The following is a 16405-nucleotide window of genomic DNA, read 5'->3' as shown; positions in this document are numbered from 1 at the left end:
CTCAATCTCCAGGGCACATAGTTGGTGCTTAGTAAATATTTGAGAGTTAATGAGGTGATGTATTTTGACAGCCACTCTACTACTTCTCTGTAGCAGGCCCCAGGCTAAGACAAGATCCCTGCTTTGGGGCACTCCCTTGTAGTCAGGGGTAAGAACCAGAGAACGGATTTGAGGCGTAACAGTGCAAGATGGCAGGAGCCCATTTTCCGGGATGAGGGGTACGGCGCGGTGGGTGTGTGTTAGGGAGGACAGGCTCAGCCTTGCACCCTAAGGCTATCAAAGGCTCTCCTGGCTTGAATTACAGGTACGAATCCTGTGGCCCTTCCCAAAGACCTAGCTTTTTTTAATCCTCCTTCTTCTTTTAAACCAATTTCATACTTAGTGAATGGTGAGAAATTAAATGGATTCTTCGGACCAAGTAGATTGAGCTAGTTTTAAAATTAGCCATCTGTCAAGGCCGAGGAGTGAGGTATCTGTTGGTACTTTTTCCACCGAAATTTGGCATCTGCTTAGCATCGAACACCATTTGCAACTCGGGCAATGCCTTTTACATTCCCTGACCCTCGGCTTTCCTGCGAATTAAAAAAAAAAAAAAGTGCAAACGAAAGATTAGAAAGTTTTTTTTTTTTTTTTTTTTTTTAAAAAACCCCAAACCCTTCATTCGTCTTCACGCTGCATTGTAGCAACCTAAGCCAACTGCACAAAACCAGCCTTTAAGCGGCGAGGAGCACTCTGCAGAGAGATGGGGCGAGCGGGCGAGAGGGCAGCTGCAAGCCCGGGCCCCGGGAGGCCGCCCCTGCGCCCAGCGCCTCCTTCGCGGGGTCGGGGGCCCTCTCAATAGGAGGCGGCTCTCCCGGGGCCTCACTTCCTGCACCCACACGCGACTAAAAAAGAACACGTACAACTTTTTTGGGCCCCCTTCTTGCAAAACGCTGGCGTAACGAGCTCGCTGAAGTAACCGCTCCGGGGGCGGACCAGGGACTGGGCTTCCGGAGCCCCGGTGCAGCGCAGCCGGGGTCGGGAGCAGCCGAGTCGGAGCCAGGCCCTGGGGGCGGTGCGAGAGCGGGGACGGGGCGGGGCGGGGCGGGGGCCGGGCCGGGGGCGGGGCGCGGGGGGTGGGGGCAGGGCGGGGGGAGGCGCGCGTGCGCAGAGCACTTCCTTGTTTGTCCCCGTGACTGCAGCGCGAGCGCCGCCCGCCCGCCCGCCGCGGGAGTGTGAGCTCAGTCAGTCAGGCCCGCGCCGCCGCCTGTCAGCGCGTCTGAGGAGGCAGCGCCCGGCGCCCTAGCCACCCAACCCGCGCACGCCCCAGCGGCCGGCTGGAGCCCAGATCCCCGCGAAGACCCCGCGCGCAGCCGCGTCCCCTCCCCCGCCGCTGAGGCGCTGCCGCCGCCGGCATGAGCAGAGGGAGGCGGGTCCCGGAGAGCCCCCTGCCTCGCGCGCGGCTTGGAGTTTGAAGGGCCCCGCGCCGAGCGCCGCCGCCGCCGCCGCCTGCCTACACCCGCCTCCTTCCCTCCCTCTCGCCGCCGCCGGGGACGGGAGCCGCGCGCCAGGCCGGGCGGCGGGTGGCGGGCTGCGCGCCGGGGTTCATGAGCCGCCGGGCGGCCCGCGGCCCCGGGAGCCTGCGCCGTGACTCACCCCCCGCCCCCGCTTGTGTCTCGTCCCCCCGGCAGGATGCCGGACCAGATCTCTGTCTCGGAGTTCATCGCCGAGACCACCGAGGACTACAACTCGCCCACCACGTCCAGCTTCACCACGCGGCTGCACAACTGCAGAAACACCGTCACGCTGCTGGAGGAGGTAGGTCGGGCCGGGACCCCTGCCGTCCGCGCTCGCCGCTGCCGCCGCGCAGCTGGAGGATCTCCTCTCGGAGCTGGGAGGAAGGGGACGCGGGGGCCGGGGGCGCCACACCCCCTCAGGCAGCCGCCGGGTGAATCAGGGACTTCGGGCGGGCGGCCCCTTCCCCATCCCTTCGCCTCTTCTGGGGTCCTGCGGGTTGAAGGGCCTGGGGACTGGAGGTGGGAGAGGACTGAGCGAGCTGTGGACACTCCAGGGAGGACAGAATATGGAAGTCCTGTCCTTGGCATGCACTGTTCGGCGCTTCCACATCTTCGTGACCCTCCTGTAACCCTCCAGGTAGGTGGCGTCAGGCCACCGAGGGCACAGAGGCGAAGCAGTGCAGCCAAGGTCACCAGCAAGGGACTAGGAGTTGGGCAGTGAACGCACCTCTCAGCGGCCCGGCTGGGCCAGGCAGGCGTAGCTGCGGAGGCAGGGGCGGGTGGAAAAATCCCAAAGGACCCAGAGAGAACTCAGGCTGGGACTGTTTCCACTCCAGGACTTCTCCCTGCTAGTCTCTGGTGCCTGAAGCCCAGATGGAAAGAGATCTGTGCACATAGGTTCCCACCCGGCTCCCCTAACCCGGAGGGTTTGGTAGGGCTTAGGGTTGCTGCGCCAGCAAGACCTGCCCGCAGGGCACTCAAGACTGGGCAGGGAGATCGGAGATCGGTGCAGGCTGCTTGAGCTCACCAGACAGGGAGAAGGGAGGCCCAAGGCTACAGTCAGACAGCTCCTCTTATCTGGACCCTTCAGGAAAGCGTTGCGGGTGGTGTGGGGGGCAGGGCCAAGGCCAAATCGATTTCTTTAGGGTTTTCAGTGAATTAATGATAGAGTGGTATGGGCAAAGAGGAACCTCAAAGCCGAGGAACTGCAGAAGCCTCTGGGGCCGCGATAAAAATAGGATATTTGCCCTGGAACTCAGCATCATCAGTAAGTGCCAAAAAGCATCCCTTCCCTTCAAACAAGGCAAACGTATTTCAACTGAAAATGGCACCATTGGGTGGAAGGTAGGAAGGGAGATGGTTTTCCCTGGGTGGGTTATGCTGTGGCTGGTTTAGGTAAGGTTTGGGGAGCTCTTTCTGATGTAAGCCCCCCACCCCAAGGGCGGCCCTCTGTAATAGGGGGAAGCTTGGGCCTCTGTGGGCCGACTGATCTTGAAATGAGCTTTGATTCATGTTTCCGCACACGTAGAACTGGGAGTCAGAAGTAGAGGAGTCCCAAATTTTAGGAGGGGAGAGACTTCTGTTAGTGCTGGGGCCCATCTTGTCTGCTTGGTGCTGTGACTGAATGTGTCATTCCGGCATGCTTCCAGAGTTCTCTCTGGAGTCAGTATTGGGTGATGGGAGTGAATTGTGAAGTAGATGGAGAAATACCACCTAACTAGGTTTGTTTGAAAACCAGAGATAAATGGATTTTTTTCTTTTCTTTTCTTCTCTTTTCTTTTCTTTTCTTTTCTTTTTTTTTGGTGTTTGTGAACTGCTAGTCTGTTACACTCATCTGGGATTAAACAGAGTTGCCAGGCATTGAACCCCATCTTGGGTCTTTCACTTAATTGTAATAAATTGAAACATGCTGATTAGGAACATTTTGCATCCTCTTTCTGTACTAATTGTGTATACTTCTAAGGATGTGACATTGATTAGACTGAGTGGTTATTTTCCTTCTAGATAAGTTCTTCGGTGCCTGCTAATAGAGCTGCCAGTTATTTTAACGTTCTCTTCCTGCACATGTAGATATTGTTGCTGTATTCTGTTTGTGAAGGGTGTGATAAGATTAAGTATTTGGTGATGCTGTTTGCAGAGGTATGTGAGCATATTTTCCAGCAACCCTGTAGTAGAGGGTTAATGTTAAATTACCTGCAGTTGCTGTTGATATTAGTTTAAGGTTAATAAATTTAAAAGCAAATATAAAATATTTTTTTAAATGAGAAATACTGTTGTAAGATAAGGTAGAAAAATAGAGTTAACTATAATGCAAGTGTGGTCACTTATGAACATGAAACCAGGCTAGAAGTTCAAAGTGTCATGTTAGAGTATATTGATGATACCCCTGTTCTCAAAATATAACAGTGTTTCAGGATGGCACAATAATTTTACAATTTTTCTTCTGAACTTAAGTAAGGTGTTGGTCAGGGAAACATTGTCTCCAGTCGGCATACTTTAATTCTTGACGTTGGACTCTCTGAGTGGTTGCCTTTTGCATAGATGTGAAAAGTATGCTTTAGGTATTTTTACTGATGGATAGTCACCATAGTTAAATTTTAATTTTTCCCCCATGCTTACATATATGGAAGTAGTGCATTATTACAAATAGGTGGATTGCAATTCAGTTCTTTAAAAATATGGGACTTAACATTACCACATTCAAAATATAAGAAAAATTTGGGGGCATACCACAAAATCTTGTTGGCATATGCTTCACAAGTGAGATATTTGGAAACTTTAAGAATGTGGCTTGTGTTGTTTTGTGGTTATTCTTAGGAAGAGAACTTTTGGGTACTTTTTAGTGATATGGAAACTCCGGAATAGGAATTAATTTGGGTAACTTGGAATTCTCTTTAAAAAAATATTTTTCTACTTCTAGTGAGTACCTTCCTGTTTATGACCTCTTTTTGCTCTTTGAATCACTAATGAACACACATAGAGCGCAACTGAAAAACTTAAATCTCCAAGATTGGAGCCCCACATTAACGCGCACACTCCCTTTTACGATGTCTCCTTGGTAGAGAATGTGGCGTGTTACGCAGATGTTGATGCTTTTAGTTACATCTCTGTGATGAGCACTCTAGGAAGTAGATCAGAAATACATGGTAAGAAAGCCTGGGCGTGGTGGGTCATACCTGTAATCCCAGCACTTTGGGAGACTGAGGCAGGAGGCTCACTTGAGGTCAGGAGTTCCAGACCAACCTGGCCAACATGGGGAAGCCCCATCTCTACTAAAAAATTAGCCAGGCATGATGGCACATGCCTGTAGTCTCAGCTACTTGGGAGGCTGAGGCAGGAGAATCATATGAACCTGGGAGGCCGAGGTTACAGTGAGCCAAGATTGCACCACTGCACACCAGGTTGGGCGACAGAGTGAGACTATGTCTCCAAAAAAAAAAAAAAAAAGACGCATATGGTAAGAAGAGGCAAAGAGGAGTTTACTTCTGGGCCTCACCTTTTGGGGCAAAGGGTCGCACATGGCTCTGGGGTTCACGGTTTGGCTGGCACACGGTGAGTGGCTACCTTGGGGTGACTGGAACGGATGAGCTGGTTTTCTACCAAGGTTTCGTCCTGGTGCTTGAGTGTTTTCCAAGCAGAAAGCCAGTGTTTTATTTACTCAACAACGAAAGCACACTTATGTGTGCCATTTTACTCATGACCATTTGTAAGTTATGAATAGGTGACTAAGAGAGTATAAGTGTTTTCCCTAAAAGGGAGCAGGCAGGCATTTTAGGACCACTGTGACCCAGACAGTAGAAGGGACTCTTCATTTAAAGACTTAGAGTGGCTAATACTTAGTACCTTTGTCAGAGAGAGAGGCCAGCATGATAAATGAAAGTCTACTTGGTTATTTTATATTGGGCCACATTTTAATTTGGTGACAATGAAGGAGGCAAGTTCTGCTCATTTATTGAGCAGCTGCTCCATACCCTGCCTGCTGTAGACACATGGCATGAATGCTTACATTTACCTGTCATGTGAGCTCTCTGAAAGAGGAACAATTATCATCTCTATTTTATGGAGAAGAAAATTGAGGCCCAGAGAGATGAAATGATTTCTCTCTAAGGTTAAGTGGCTAGCAAATAAAGTGGAGCTTAAAAATCTCACTCCCCTCTCCCCCCGAAACAGGCTCTCACTCTGCAGCTGAGGCTGGAGTGCAGTGGTGTGATCTCAGCTCACTGCAACCTCTGCCTCCCAGGTTCAAGCGATTCTCTCACCTCTGCCTTCTGGGCGGCTAGGACTAAAGGTGCACACCGCCACGCCTGGCTAATTTTTGTATTTCTAGTAGAGACACAGTTTCATCGTGTTGGCCAGGCTGGTCTCAAACTCCTGACCTCAAGTGATTCGTCTGCCTTAGCCTCCCAAAGTGCTGGGATTACAGGCATGAGCTACCACGCCTGGCCCAGAGTTTAGAAATCTTAAGACAGTTAATACATAAAATAGGTGTTCTAAATGTCTACAAAAACATATTTCAGTGGCTTTGTAGGGAACATAGGAGACTTTGCTGTCAGTGCACCTTCAAGTTTTGGTCTGATTAAAAAGGTGCTTCAGTTCCTTGGAGGCTTAATGTTTCTTCATGTTTATATTTCAGAGTTCTTAATATTGATACTTAAATACGCTATTTTTTCCCCCTGTACTTTCAAAGATTTGGATATGAGTTCTCAGATTTAAATGTGGGAACTCATTTAAGTATAATCCATGAACAGCATTTGTTTAACACATTTTTGGGGAGCCCCTGCTATATACAAGTCATTTTCCAAGTCCTGCTGAGGTATTGGGGTTTTCCAGATTGTATTATGGAGAAGCTAGTGGTCTTTAAGAAATAAAGAAATAAGGCTAAAACTCTTAACAGGTTAGAAAGGGGCAGTTCCCAGGGGAGGGAAATAGTATAGAACATTCATCCTAGGAATACAAGTGGAATCACTCAAATTACCATGTAGTCAATATGCAGATTGTTCAGTGCTTCTTATGTGCCCAGCAATGTGCTAGACCCAGGGATACAAATATGAAGAACCCTGCCCTCAAGAAGTGCAGCTTAAAAGTTTTCTTATGGGAGGTGGCAATCAAGTGTGGGTCTGGCATTAGAGGCTTTTCTTAACGTGTTTACCTGGTGTGTTCAGTTGTTTCTGAAGATACAGAAATGTTTGATGAAATGAATGAAGATATGGAATGTAGATTCAGTATCAAGCTCTATCTCGTAACAGTGACCTTCCTACTACCTATACATACTATTATTTAATACCTTTTTTCACCCTATCATCAGTGGCCCCATTTTATAGATGAAGAAATTGAGGATTATAGCAGTTAAGTATTTCGCCTATCTAGGTCTTACAACCAGTAAGTATTTCGCCCAGGTCATACAACCAGTATCAGATTTGGGATTAATTGCATTACCGTCGAGTCCTCGTGCAGGCCAGTCAGACTTCTGTATGTGTTCCCTCACCTTCCAATTAAGTTTCAACCTTTATCTATGTCCTTTTGGGTGTCTGCCATGCTGATGATAGAGGTCATCAGTCTTTGATAAATACTGTTAGGTCCTTAAGTGTTTTTCTGTGAAATCTTATGCATAGGATTTCTGTGGTCAGGATTTGACATCTGATCTTGTTCATCAGCTCCGCTTGCTCAAGAATGCAAGTGCATTACCTCTTAAATTTTATTTATTTTTTATTTTTTATTTTTTTTTTTTGAGACGGAGTGTGGCTCTGTCACCCAGGCTGGAGTGCAGTGGCCGGATCTCTGCTCACCGCAAGCTCCGCCTCCCGGGTTTACGCCATTCTCCTGCCTCAGCCTCCCGAGTAGCTGGGACTACAGGCGCCCGCCACCTCGCCCGGCTAGGTTTTCGTACTTTTTAGTAGAGACGGGGTTTCACCGTGTTAGCCAGGATGGTCTCGATCTCCTGACCTCGTGATCCGCCCGTCTCGGCCTCCCAAAGTGCTGGGATTACAGGCTTGAGCCACCGCGCCCGGCCACCTCTTAAATTTTAAAAGCTGGTAAACTTAATGGGAAGTGCTACTTTATATTGCAGGTGCTAAACTTAAGGAGCCCGTTAATTACCCTCAAGGAGATTGTAGTCTTGGAAAAAAACCTCAGGAAGGATTTAGATAAAATTAAGATTTATTCTTTTGCTTAAAGTAGAGAAAGTATGTTTGGATCTGTCTCTGACCTCTTGAAGATAATACAACAAAAGGCAAGGAAACCTTCCCATAATGTTTCTGTCCCACACGGAAGTCAAGGCTCTGTGCCCAAGCTTTTGACCCAGTCTGGAGGTACTTAGGATGAGGTTTTGTCTGGATGAAACCTGCAAAGGTCAGTGAGTGAATATATCTGTCTATAGAATCAAAGGGAGAAGGAAATTGTATATGTTGGAACTCATGCTCTTTCTAAAAGAAGGCACAAGCCTGTTAGCCAGATATTCTATGCTAATGCTTTTTGTCCTTGTGATATGGTTTGGATTTTTGTCCCCTCCAAATCTCAAGTTGAAACATCGTCCCCAGTGTTGGAAGTGGGGCTTAGTGGGACGTGATTGGTTCGTGGGGGCGGATGCCTCATGAATGATTTAGCGTCATCAGACCCTTGGTGATAAGTGAGTTCTTGCTCAGTTAGTTCTTGTGAGATCCAGTGTTTTAAAAGTCTAGGTCCTCCACTTTTCTCTCTCTCTTGCCCCTGCTTTTGCCGTGTGACATACCTGCTCCCATTTCTCTTCCTGCCATGACTAAACACTCCCTGAGGGCTCCCCAGAAGCCAAGCAGATACCAGCACCTTGCTTGTACAGCCTGCAGAATTTCCTTTCTTTATAATTACCCAGCCTCAGATATTCCTTTATAACAACACAAGAACTGCCTAACACACCTTCATATATATATCTTTGGGTTTTACAAAACATTTTTTACACCTATCATCTAATAGAAGATTATTCTAATAGCATTCTTATTATTGTTTTACATGTGAATACATAAGGCTCACAGACATTAAATAACTTGTCCAGGATCACACAGTGGTAAATGGTAGACTTGGGCTCTGAATGCAGAATCTCTGCATTGAAAACCCATTCTGTTTCTTCTGTATTTCACTGTCTTTTATGCTTCCTGTCTGCCAGTTTGTTTTGTCTTGCAAGACCTGTGAGAAAGGCATCTATTAATTGTCTTCTTACCTCAATTTGGTTTCTAGTGCTAGAGAGAAAGAGTTTGGGAGAGGGAAGAAAAATGAAAAAGACAGTTGCTTTTCTCTGTTCTTCTGAGACCTCTTGCTGGACCCCTCATTAAATCTCTGCCTTTTGTGATCAAAGACAGTGCTGCCAGCAATCCTTCTTGGACTGGGCAGATGTGAAAATGACCCTGTTGCTTCCACCTCCGCCCTGGCATGCTTGGGACTGTTGACCCAATCTGATTTGCCTATGAGCTGCCCAGAGCCCTGGCTAAAGAACCACCACTCTCAATTGCAGTTTCTGCAGGGCTCTCTGGCTCTCTGCTTCCAGCTTCCTGGCTGTACAACAGCCCTGAGTTTTTGCTGAGTGTTAGTTATTCAGGGAATTGCTAAGTGTCCAGGTAAAAGCGACCTTGGAGACTATCTAGTCTGGCATTTGCCAACCTAGAAGCCTGATCTCCAAAAGGCTCGTGAAAGCTGTGATGGGGGTCTGTAGCCGCTTTGTGGAAAAATTAGTGGACACTGCTAGTAACTTGGTTTGGTGTAACTCTCCTGCCAAATGTGTTTGATTTTGGCTGAAATGCATCAGCTCAGTGGTGTAGGACTAATCGTCTGCTGCTGATCATATGCTTGGATTGCCAGTTATGAAGTGGGAAAGCAAAGTGTTACCTCATTCAGGTGATTGGCTTCCTAGAAGGGCTTTGTATCTCCGTGGGAGAAACTTCGTGAATGACGGGACCCACCAGATCTAGTGTAGTCCTATTGCTTTGAGAGGTGGAGACTCGGGCCCAAAGATGAGAAGGAAACCATGCAGGGATTTGAATTCAGGGCTGCCCAACCCAGGGCTTTTTGCAATCTGCTGTTTAACAGGGCTGTGGGAACTGGTAATTCACATTGTGGGAGTCCTCCCCAGTACCATTCCATGTAACTTGCTTCTAGGTAGAAAGAGTAGAGAGTAAACCTTAAGTTTGGAACTGGATCTTGCTAGCCCAGTCTGCTGTCATTAAGTCCTGGTCTCAGAAGACATGCTGTGTGAGGCTGCAGTAGCTTTCCCTGATGTTAGGCTAGCAGCCTTTCATCAGAAACCATTTGTGGTGTTGGATGTTCAAACACTACCCAGACCTTTGCCTTCATTATCTATTTGTCCAGGGAGCCTCAGAGAGATGGTTTCCATATATGTAACCTAGTCATTTGGGGACTAAAGCCAGATCTTGGTCTTGGCCTTTCCCACATGTATTACTTAAATATGAGTAAGGTTGGGGGCTAGAGAGCACTTTATGTCTAAGCCTCTGTTTCTCCGTTTGATAAATAAATTACATTGCTTTTTGAGTATTAAAGGAGACAGTGCATGGGAGGCACTCATCAAGTGATTGTATGTGTCGGTAGTGTCGGTAAAGTATGGCCCTGTGGGTGTCAAATTCTGACTACTCAGCTCTCCTGTGAGGCAGGGAAAAAGGAAGCGAATGAGGCCGGAAGCATTCCTTCATGGAGAGGTACGTGGGCAGGACTGCTCTCTACTGAGGACCAGTAGCAATACTTGGGTTGAGGAGGGTGAAATTCTCTTGCCTAGGTTAATCGTATCCCTGTTACTTCTGGCGTGTGTTGGGCAAGTTGCTGAGCCTTACTGTGTCCTATTTTCCTCATGGGGATAAGTATCTACCTGTGGGTGAGTCGGTATCTCTAAAGTGCTTACAACAGTGTCTGGTGTGCTAAGTGCTCTATAAATGATTGTTCTTATTATCCTTGTTGCTGTTGCCCTGTATTATTGCATTAGACAATTGCCTGTGTAACGAGAAGATGGGACTTGGTAGACTCATTTCTGAAGGGTCAGTGGTGAGGTCAGATGACAGAGAGATAAAGTCAAATGTGTGTAGTTCAAGGACCCAGACTGGGGAGGCACAGATGGGACTAAGGAGAGGACTAGGGCAACACCAAACACTCTGACCATTGTGGGTCATGGTCATAGCCAATTTGATCTGAAGCAGACTGTCAACTCAGTGTGACTGTATAATCAGCCCTTAGTGGGCCCTGTACTCTCTGAAGTAAGGGAACCAGTGACCAGTACTGCCCACTTTGACCCAGGCCAGCCTGATGGACTCTACCAGTGCAACCTCATTGCCCATGCTTCCTTGTATCACTGCTATAATCTTTCTGCCTGCTTCTACACCCCACTTGTAGAGTCCTCTCCATTGGTGTGTGAAAGCTGCCCCTTCTGATTCTTGCTGGGGCTTTGGGGTAATGAGCTGTTTTCTCTGTTACATAATAAATGCAGGTATTTATTATGTACTTGCATAATTGATTGATTGTGGTCATTTGTGGGGAGGTGAAACATTTATGCCTTGACCCTGACTGGTACAGAGCATGGCAGCTAGGTTGTGTGCTTTACTGATTACAGCTTGAAGCGCTGAGACCACAAGAAATTCTATTTTGGTTAGGAGGCAGAAGCCTTAAAGCAAAAGGGATCTCTCCTTGAATGTTCATTTCTGTGTGCTTCATAGCTTGTTTTCAGTGTCAGTAAAACGAGTTTTAATTATTTGTGGGCAGGAGTTAGGTCAAGATCAGGAAGCACTTGACTCTACTTGGTCTTAACAGAATCCTGGAGTTCACAGTAGGCTCTTTCCAGCCCAGAGCCCTGTCTGAACAGTCCTCTGTTATGGTGCTGTTTGTGGTCAGTTATGTAAGAACTGAAAAAATTTTCATGCCAAGTTATGGTATAATTTTCCCCCAAAGAACTGGGGTATGTGCCCCTTTGATAAGACAGCACCCAATTTAGCCACTCAAAAGCTGGGAAAATAAAATCAGAACCTCATGTGCCAAGGAGGTAAAGCCCAAAAGACGACTGCATTTTGGCATCAACTATTATAGAAAGCAGAGTTGGCTAAGTCAATCTAGGCCATCCCTTTCCCTGCCAGATGCGTTTTGGGTGGAGGAAAATGTAAGCTCTTCTTAGCTCTATTATTAAAACAGCCTGGATACCTTGCATTTCTGTAGCATTGTACCGAAAGGCTAGGGTCAGGATGGCCTTATCTCCAGCACCTGGTATAGTACCCAGCACGCAGTGGGCTGTAAGTATAGTGAGAACTATGTTGTTATGATGCACATTCCTATAGAACTGGAAAAGGCCTCAGAGACCATCTTAGTCCAACTCTTCTTTTTATGGATAAGGAAGCTGTGGCCTAGAAAAGCCAAGTGTGTTAGGCTGTTTTGTTGTAAGAGGTTCCTTCCCCTCCCCCAGCAAAATGAAATACATTAGTTAAAGCAAAATGAGAACTTATTAGAAGGATTCATGGGAGATATTTTATGGAACATGAGGGGCAAGAATGAAACAAAATGAGGATGTTCTCTTTTGGGCAAATGGTAGATGATGACAACCAAATTGTTCTCAGCTCCAGTGCCCTATACCACATTGGTGTCTGCCTGATTCTGGGGCAAGGATATCTGGGAAGGAGGATGGATTGGCCCCACTTGGGTCAGGAGACCACCCTTGCTCCAGTCAGCTTTGGCCAGGATGAGAGGGCTGTGTGATGGGTGGGGCTAAGTCCTCCCCTTCAGCCTGGGGGTGATGGTGGTCCTCAGAGGAGAGTAGGGGGAATAGGGAAGCACACCGTTTATACCCAGATCACACAGCAAAGCTGGGACTAGATCCAGTTCTTCTGCCTCATCTTCATTTTTCATTGACATGACAGTTAAATGGAAATGGTGGTACCTCACAGCTGTTGGGAGAATCAGTAGGAATATAAGGAAGGCAGAGGCCTGGCACTCGGTGACACTTGGAAGATGTTACTTTCTCTCCCCTTCCCTCTGCAAGTCTCACCTCCCCTTGATCCTTACTCATTTGGGATACTTGGAAGGACTGTGGTCGGAGCACTGTGCTGCCTAGTTTTAGCTTTGCTGATGTGGTCAGGAAAGATCAACATTCCACATAGGGTGTGACCAGAAAAGAAACATCCCATTGCCACTAAATCCAAAGTGATGGCATGGTGCTCTTTGAATAATCTTTCCATAGATATCCAGGATGGGTGAAAGACCAGGTGGGGCAACTTAGCTGTCTTCGGAAAATTTCTGGTTTGGTTTTTCCTCAGTGTTAAATAATGGAACCTGCTTAAAGGTCCAGTGAGGACTAACGGCTTTACTTCCATTGAACAGCCGCTTCACTGCCCAGCTACAAACGAAATAAAATTTGATTGTCTTCATTGTTTTGAAATGTGGGAAGCCTTCTTTTATGTTTCATTAATCATTTTTTTATGATGCCCATTTCCTTTTCCTTATAATGTTTATTCACTTTAATAGCGTTTACATAAAATTAGATACTCCTTATTTCCACAAAGTGCAAATCAAAATAAGCACTCACTGCTGGCCCAGCAGCTGCTGCTGCTTTAATAATAGTAATATTTTTCATACCAAGGCAAGTGAATACACTACCTCCCAATAAATAAACTGGTGTCAATTCAGTGCTGTCACATCCCAAGGCTTCTGCATTTTGTGTGTAAGAGTTTGAACAAGTTCAGAATCTGCGAACATTGCTGTTAAGAACCTACTCTATGCCGGGAACTGTGCTGGTTGCCCTACCCATATCATCTCATATAATCCTCCTAACAGTTCTGTGGGCTGGGTGCTTTTTCTCCATTTCACAGATGATGAACTAGGTTTAGAAAGGATTCAACTCAATTTATGATCTTTCTACTCAGACTCATCCTCAAGAAAAAAAAAAGCTGTAAATGCAAATATGCATGCAATACTAATGAAAAAGAACAAACAGGAAATAGGCTTCTGCTGAGACCTGAGATATGTAGGTTAGACTCATAAAAGAACTTCCTGACAGAGTATTAAATACCAACCGGATGGCCATGGAAGTAGGATTTTTTTCCTCCCGATTTTGGGATAATTTTGTCAATGATAGGCTGGTGAGCTAAGTTGTGTTCTTACTGATTTTCATGTATGTCTTCACTTTTAGTAGATTGTAAGTATCTCAGGAGCATCACCCCTCTCTTTTTAACCCTAGGTTTTTTTATTTGTTTTGTTTTTAATGTAGTTAGCATTCAGATATTTGAGTAAAATTATGAAGAATGTAGCAAAGCTACATTTGATTTATAAATCTTGAAGGCAGGCCTGGTAAAAAGTTTTCCAAATACTTCTAAGTCTACCTCTCTGGGCTTTATATATAGGCCTACCAATTGCATAGAGCAGTTGGAAAAACCCACAGCTACTAAATTTCCTGAAGGTTGTGCTGCAGATGCTTAGCAGACCAGAATGCTAAAGCCAGATTCCTAGTCTGTCCTTTTGGTGTCTGCAACCTGCAGTCCTCTGTTGGCTTAGTAATACTAGTCACAGAGTTGGCTGTCACTTTTTGAGTACCAGCTCTGTGATGAGTACTTTTTTGTTATGTTGCCCAGGCTGGTCTTTAACTCCTGAGCTCAAGTGATTGGCCTGCCTTGGCTTCCCTTGGCCTCTCAAAGTGGTGGGATTATAGGCATGAGCCACCTGTGCCCAGCCTGTACTGAGTACTTTATATAGGCTGTTTCAAACCCTCACATTACCCTGCTAGTACCTGATAGAGGTGGGAATCAAATCTGGGTTTGCCTGGCTCTGTAGCCGACACCTCCCCACTGCCACCCTGCCTTGCTTTGTTATTAGTGATTTAGCTGCAAAGTGCAAGTAAACGGAAGAGAGTCTGGTTAGCATTTACTTTCTTGGTGGAAACAAACACACCTAACAGAGACACAAACAAGATATGTATCTGCCAGTGGAAAAGGAAAGCATTTTTCCCTCCTGACTTGTTTCTTTCGAGTTGAGGGGGAGGCATTTAAATCTAGATAATTTACATCATGCATCTGAGGCAGCCAGTCACAATATGGTATGAAAGGGATTGAGAGAATTGGTATTTTCAAAACGTGTTGACCTCTCAGATTTTTCTTTATGGATGGTAAGTAGTGAATCATACGATTTTATGAGCAGTTGTGCCCTGAGTTTACTCTTCAGCATTTCTGCACTCTGTTATAATATATTCTCATGTCATCCACACAGTACTTTATTAGGCCACAAAGCCACTATTTTCTTATTTGACAGATGAGGAAACGGGCTCAAAAAGTTAAAAATAATTTCTCAAAGGTCATTTGACTGAAAAAGCATGATGAGGCTTGAGATCAGTTCTGCCAACCAGTCTCCCCCTTCACTTTGAAAGAGACAGACCTATGTTGGAGATGTTTTGTCAAGTAATTTGTAACTAAAACAATACCTTTAGGATTAAAACATATGGTCGTGTGTATGTGTGTGTGTTTTTTGTTTTGTTTTGTTTTGTTTTGTTTTTTTGAGACGGAGTCTCACTCTGTCGCCCAGGCTGGAGTGCAGTGGCACAATCTTGGCTCACTGCAACCTCCGCCCCTCCAGGTTTAAGCAGGTCTCTGCCTCAGCCTCCGGAGTAGCTGGGATTACAGGCGCGTGCCACCACGCCCGGCTAATTTTTTTATATTTTTAGTAGAGATGGGGTTTCACCATCTTGGTCAGGCTGGTCTTGAACTCCTGACCTTGTGATCCACCCACCTTGGCCTCCCAAAGTCCTAGGATTACAGGCATGAGCCACCGCGCCCGGCCTAAAACATATGGGTTTTATTATTGGGTAATTTCATGATACTTTGCATTATTAGATTCCCCTTCCTTCCCACCCTCCCCCATACCTTTTGTAGTCTGTTTTGCGCTAGTAGCTCAGTCCTCCAAGTGGTTTTTTACTTTGGACAGTTTTTCTTAGTTTGTTTGTTGTGTTTTGTCTGTTTTTTAAGAGACGCTGCCCAGGCTGAAATGCAGTGGCACAGTCATGCTCACTGCAGGTTCTATCTCCTGGGCTTAAGTGATCTCGCCTCAGCTTCCCAAAATGTTGGGATTACAGGCATCAGCAACTGTGTCCAGCCAGTTTGCTTGTTGTTAACTTAAATTTTTGCACACGCAATAGCAGAGTGACATGTAACTGTCATTCAGTTTCAACAATTGTCTGCTTTTGGCCAATCTTTTTTTCATTTCTGTCTCCTTCCCTGATTTTTTTTCATCCATAAATACTTCAGTATGTACCTCTAAAAGAGAAGGACTTGAAAAAAATAAACCTGAACCGTAATATGTTTTCTCATCTGAAAAGAACACTTTCTCAGTGTCATTAAATGTTCAGTCATTGTTCAAATTTCCCTGGTTGTCTCTTAAAAAAAAAAAAAAAGGTTTGTTCAAACCGGGATCCATATGAGATCTGTATGTTGAAATTCATGGACATACTTCATATTTCTTTTAATCTGTGGGTTCCTCCCTCTTTTTTTAATTGTAATTCATTTGCCAAAGAAACTGGTGGTTTATCCCGTGGTTTCACATAGTATGGATAGTGTTGATTGCAACCCTGCACTGTCATTTAACGTAAGCTACAGTCTACTCTTAACAGACTTTTGTTATTAATAATTTCCTCTTATTAAAGAATAAGAAGAACCTGTTCCCTTTGTAGAAAATGAGGACAAGTATAAAAAAAGAAAATTTAGAAGTCATCCATAAGCCCACTAACCAGGGGTAGACACTACTGTCACTTCAGGTATTTTGCCCAGATATATCTCTGTCCTGCTTATTTTCATTTAACACATCATGAACATTTCCATTTCATTAAAAAGACTTCAATAATATTTAAAAAGACATATCATTGTATTAAATGATGTTTCCCTCCCTCCCTTAAGTTGCTCGCCATTGTGTATTTTAAA

General features: G+C 45.8%; 1 protein-coding gene across 4 annotated transcripts in view; it reads left to right on the top strand.

Moving 5' to 3' along the window:
- The window catches only part of ASAP1 (ArfGAP with SH3 domain, ankyrin repeat and PH domain 1), a 395104-nt gene that overhangs the window by 81320 nt on the left and 297379 nt on the right, over positions 1-16405 (top strand). For 3 of the 4 annotated variants that reach the window (XM_008001545.3, XM_008001541.3, XM_073018359.1), the window contains one exon: positions 1671-1797. The exons of the other annotated variant lie outside the window; for it this stretch is intronic. In XM_008001545.3, the coding sequence (XP_007999736.1) occupies positions 1671-1797 (127 nt within the window). The remainder of the gene's footprint in view (positions 1-1670; positions 1798-16405) is intronic. 4 annotated transcript variants of the gene reach the window in all.

This window comes from Chlorocebus sabaeus, chromosome 8 (assembly GCF_047675955.1).
Source record: "Chlorocebus sabaeus isolate Y175 chromosome 8, mChlSab1.0.hap1, whole genome shotgun sequence".
NCBI lineage: Eukaryota > Metazoa > Chordata > Mammalia > Primates > Cercopithecidae > Chlorocebus > Chlorocebus sabaeus.
This window is presented reverse-complemented; position numbering and strand designations above follow the sequence as displayed.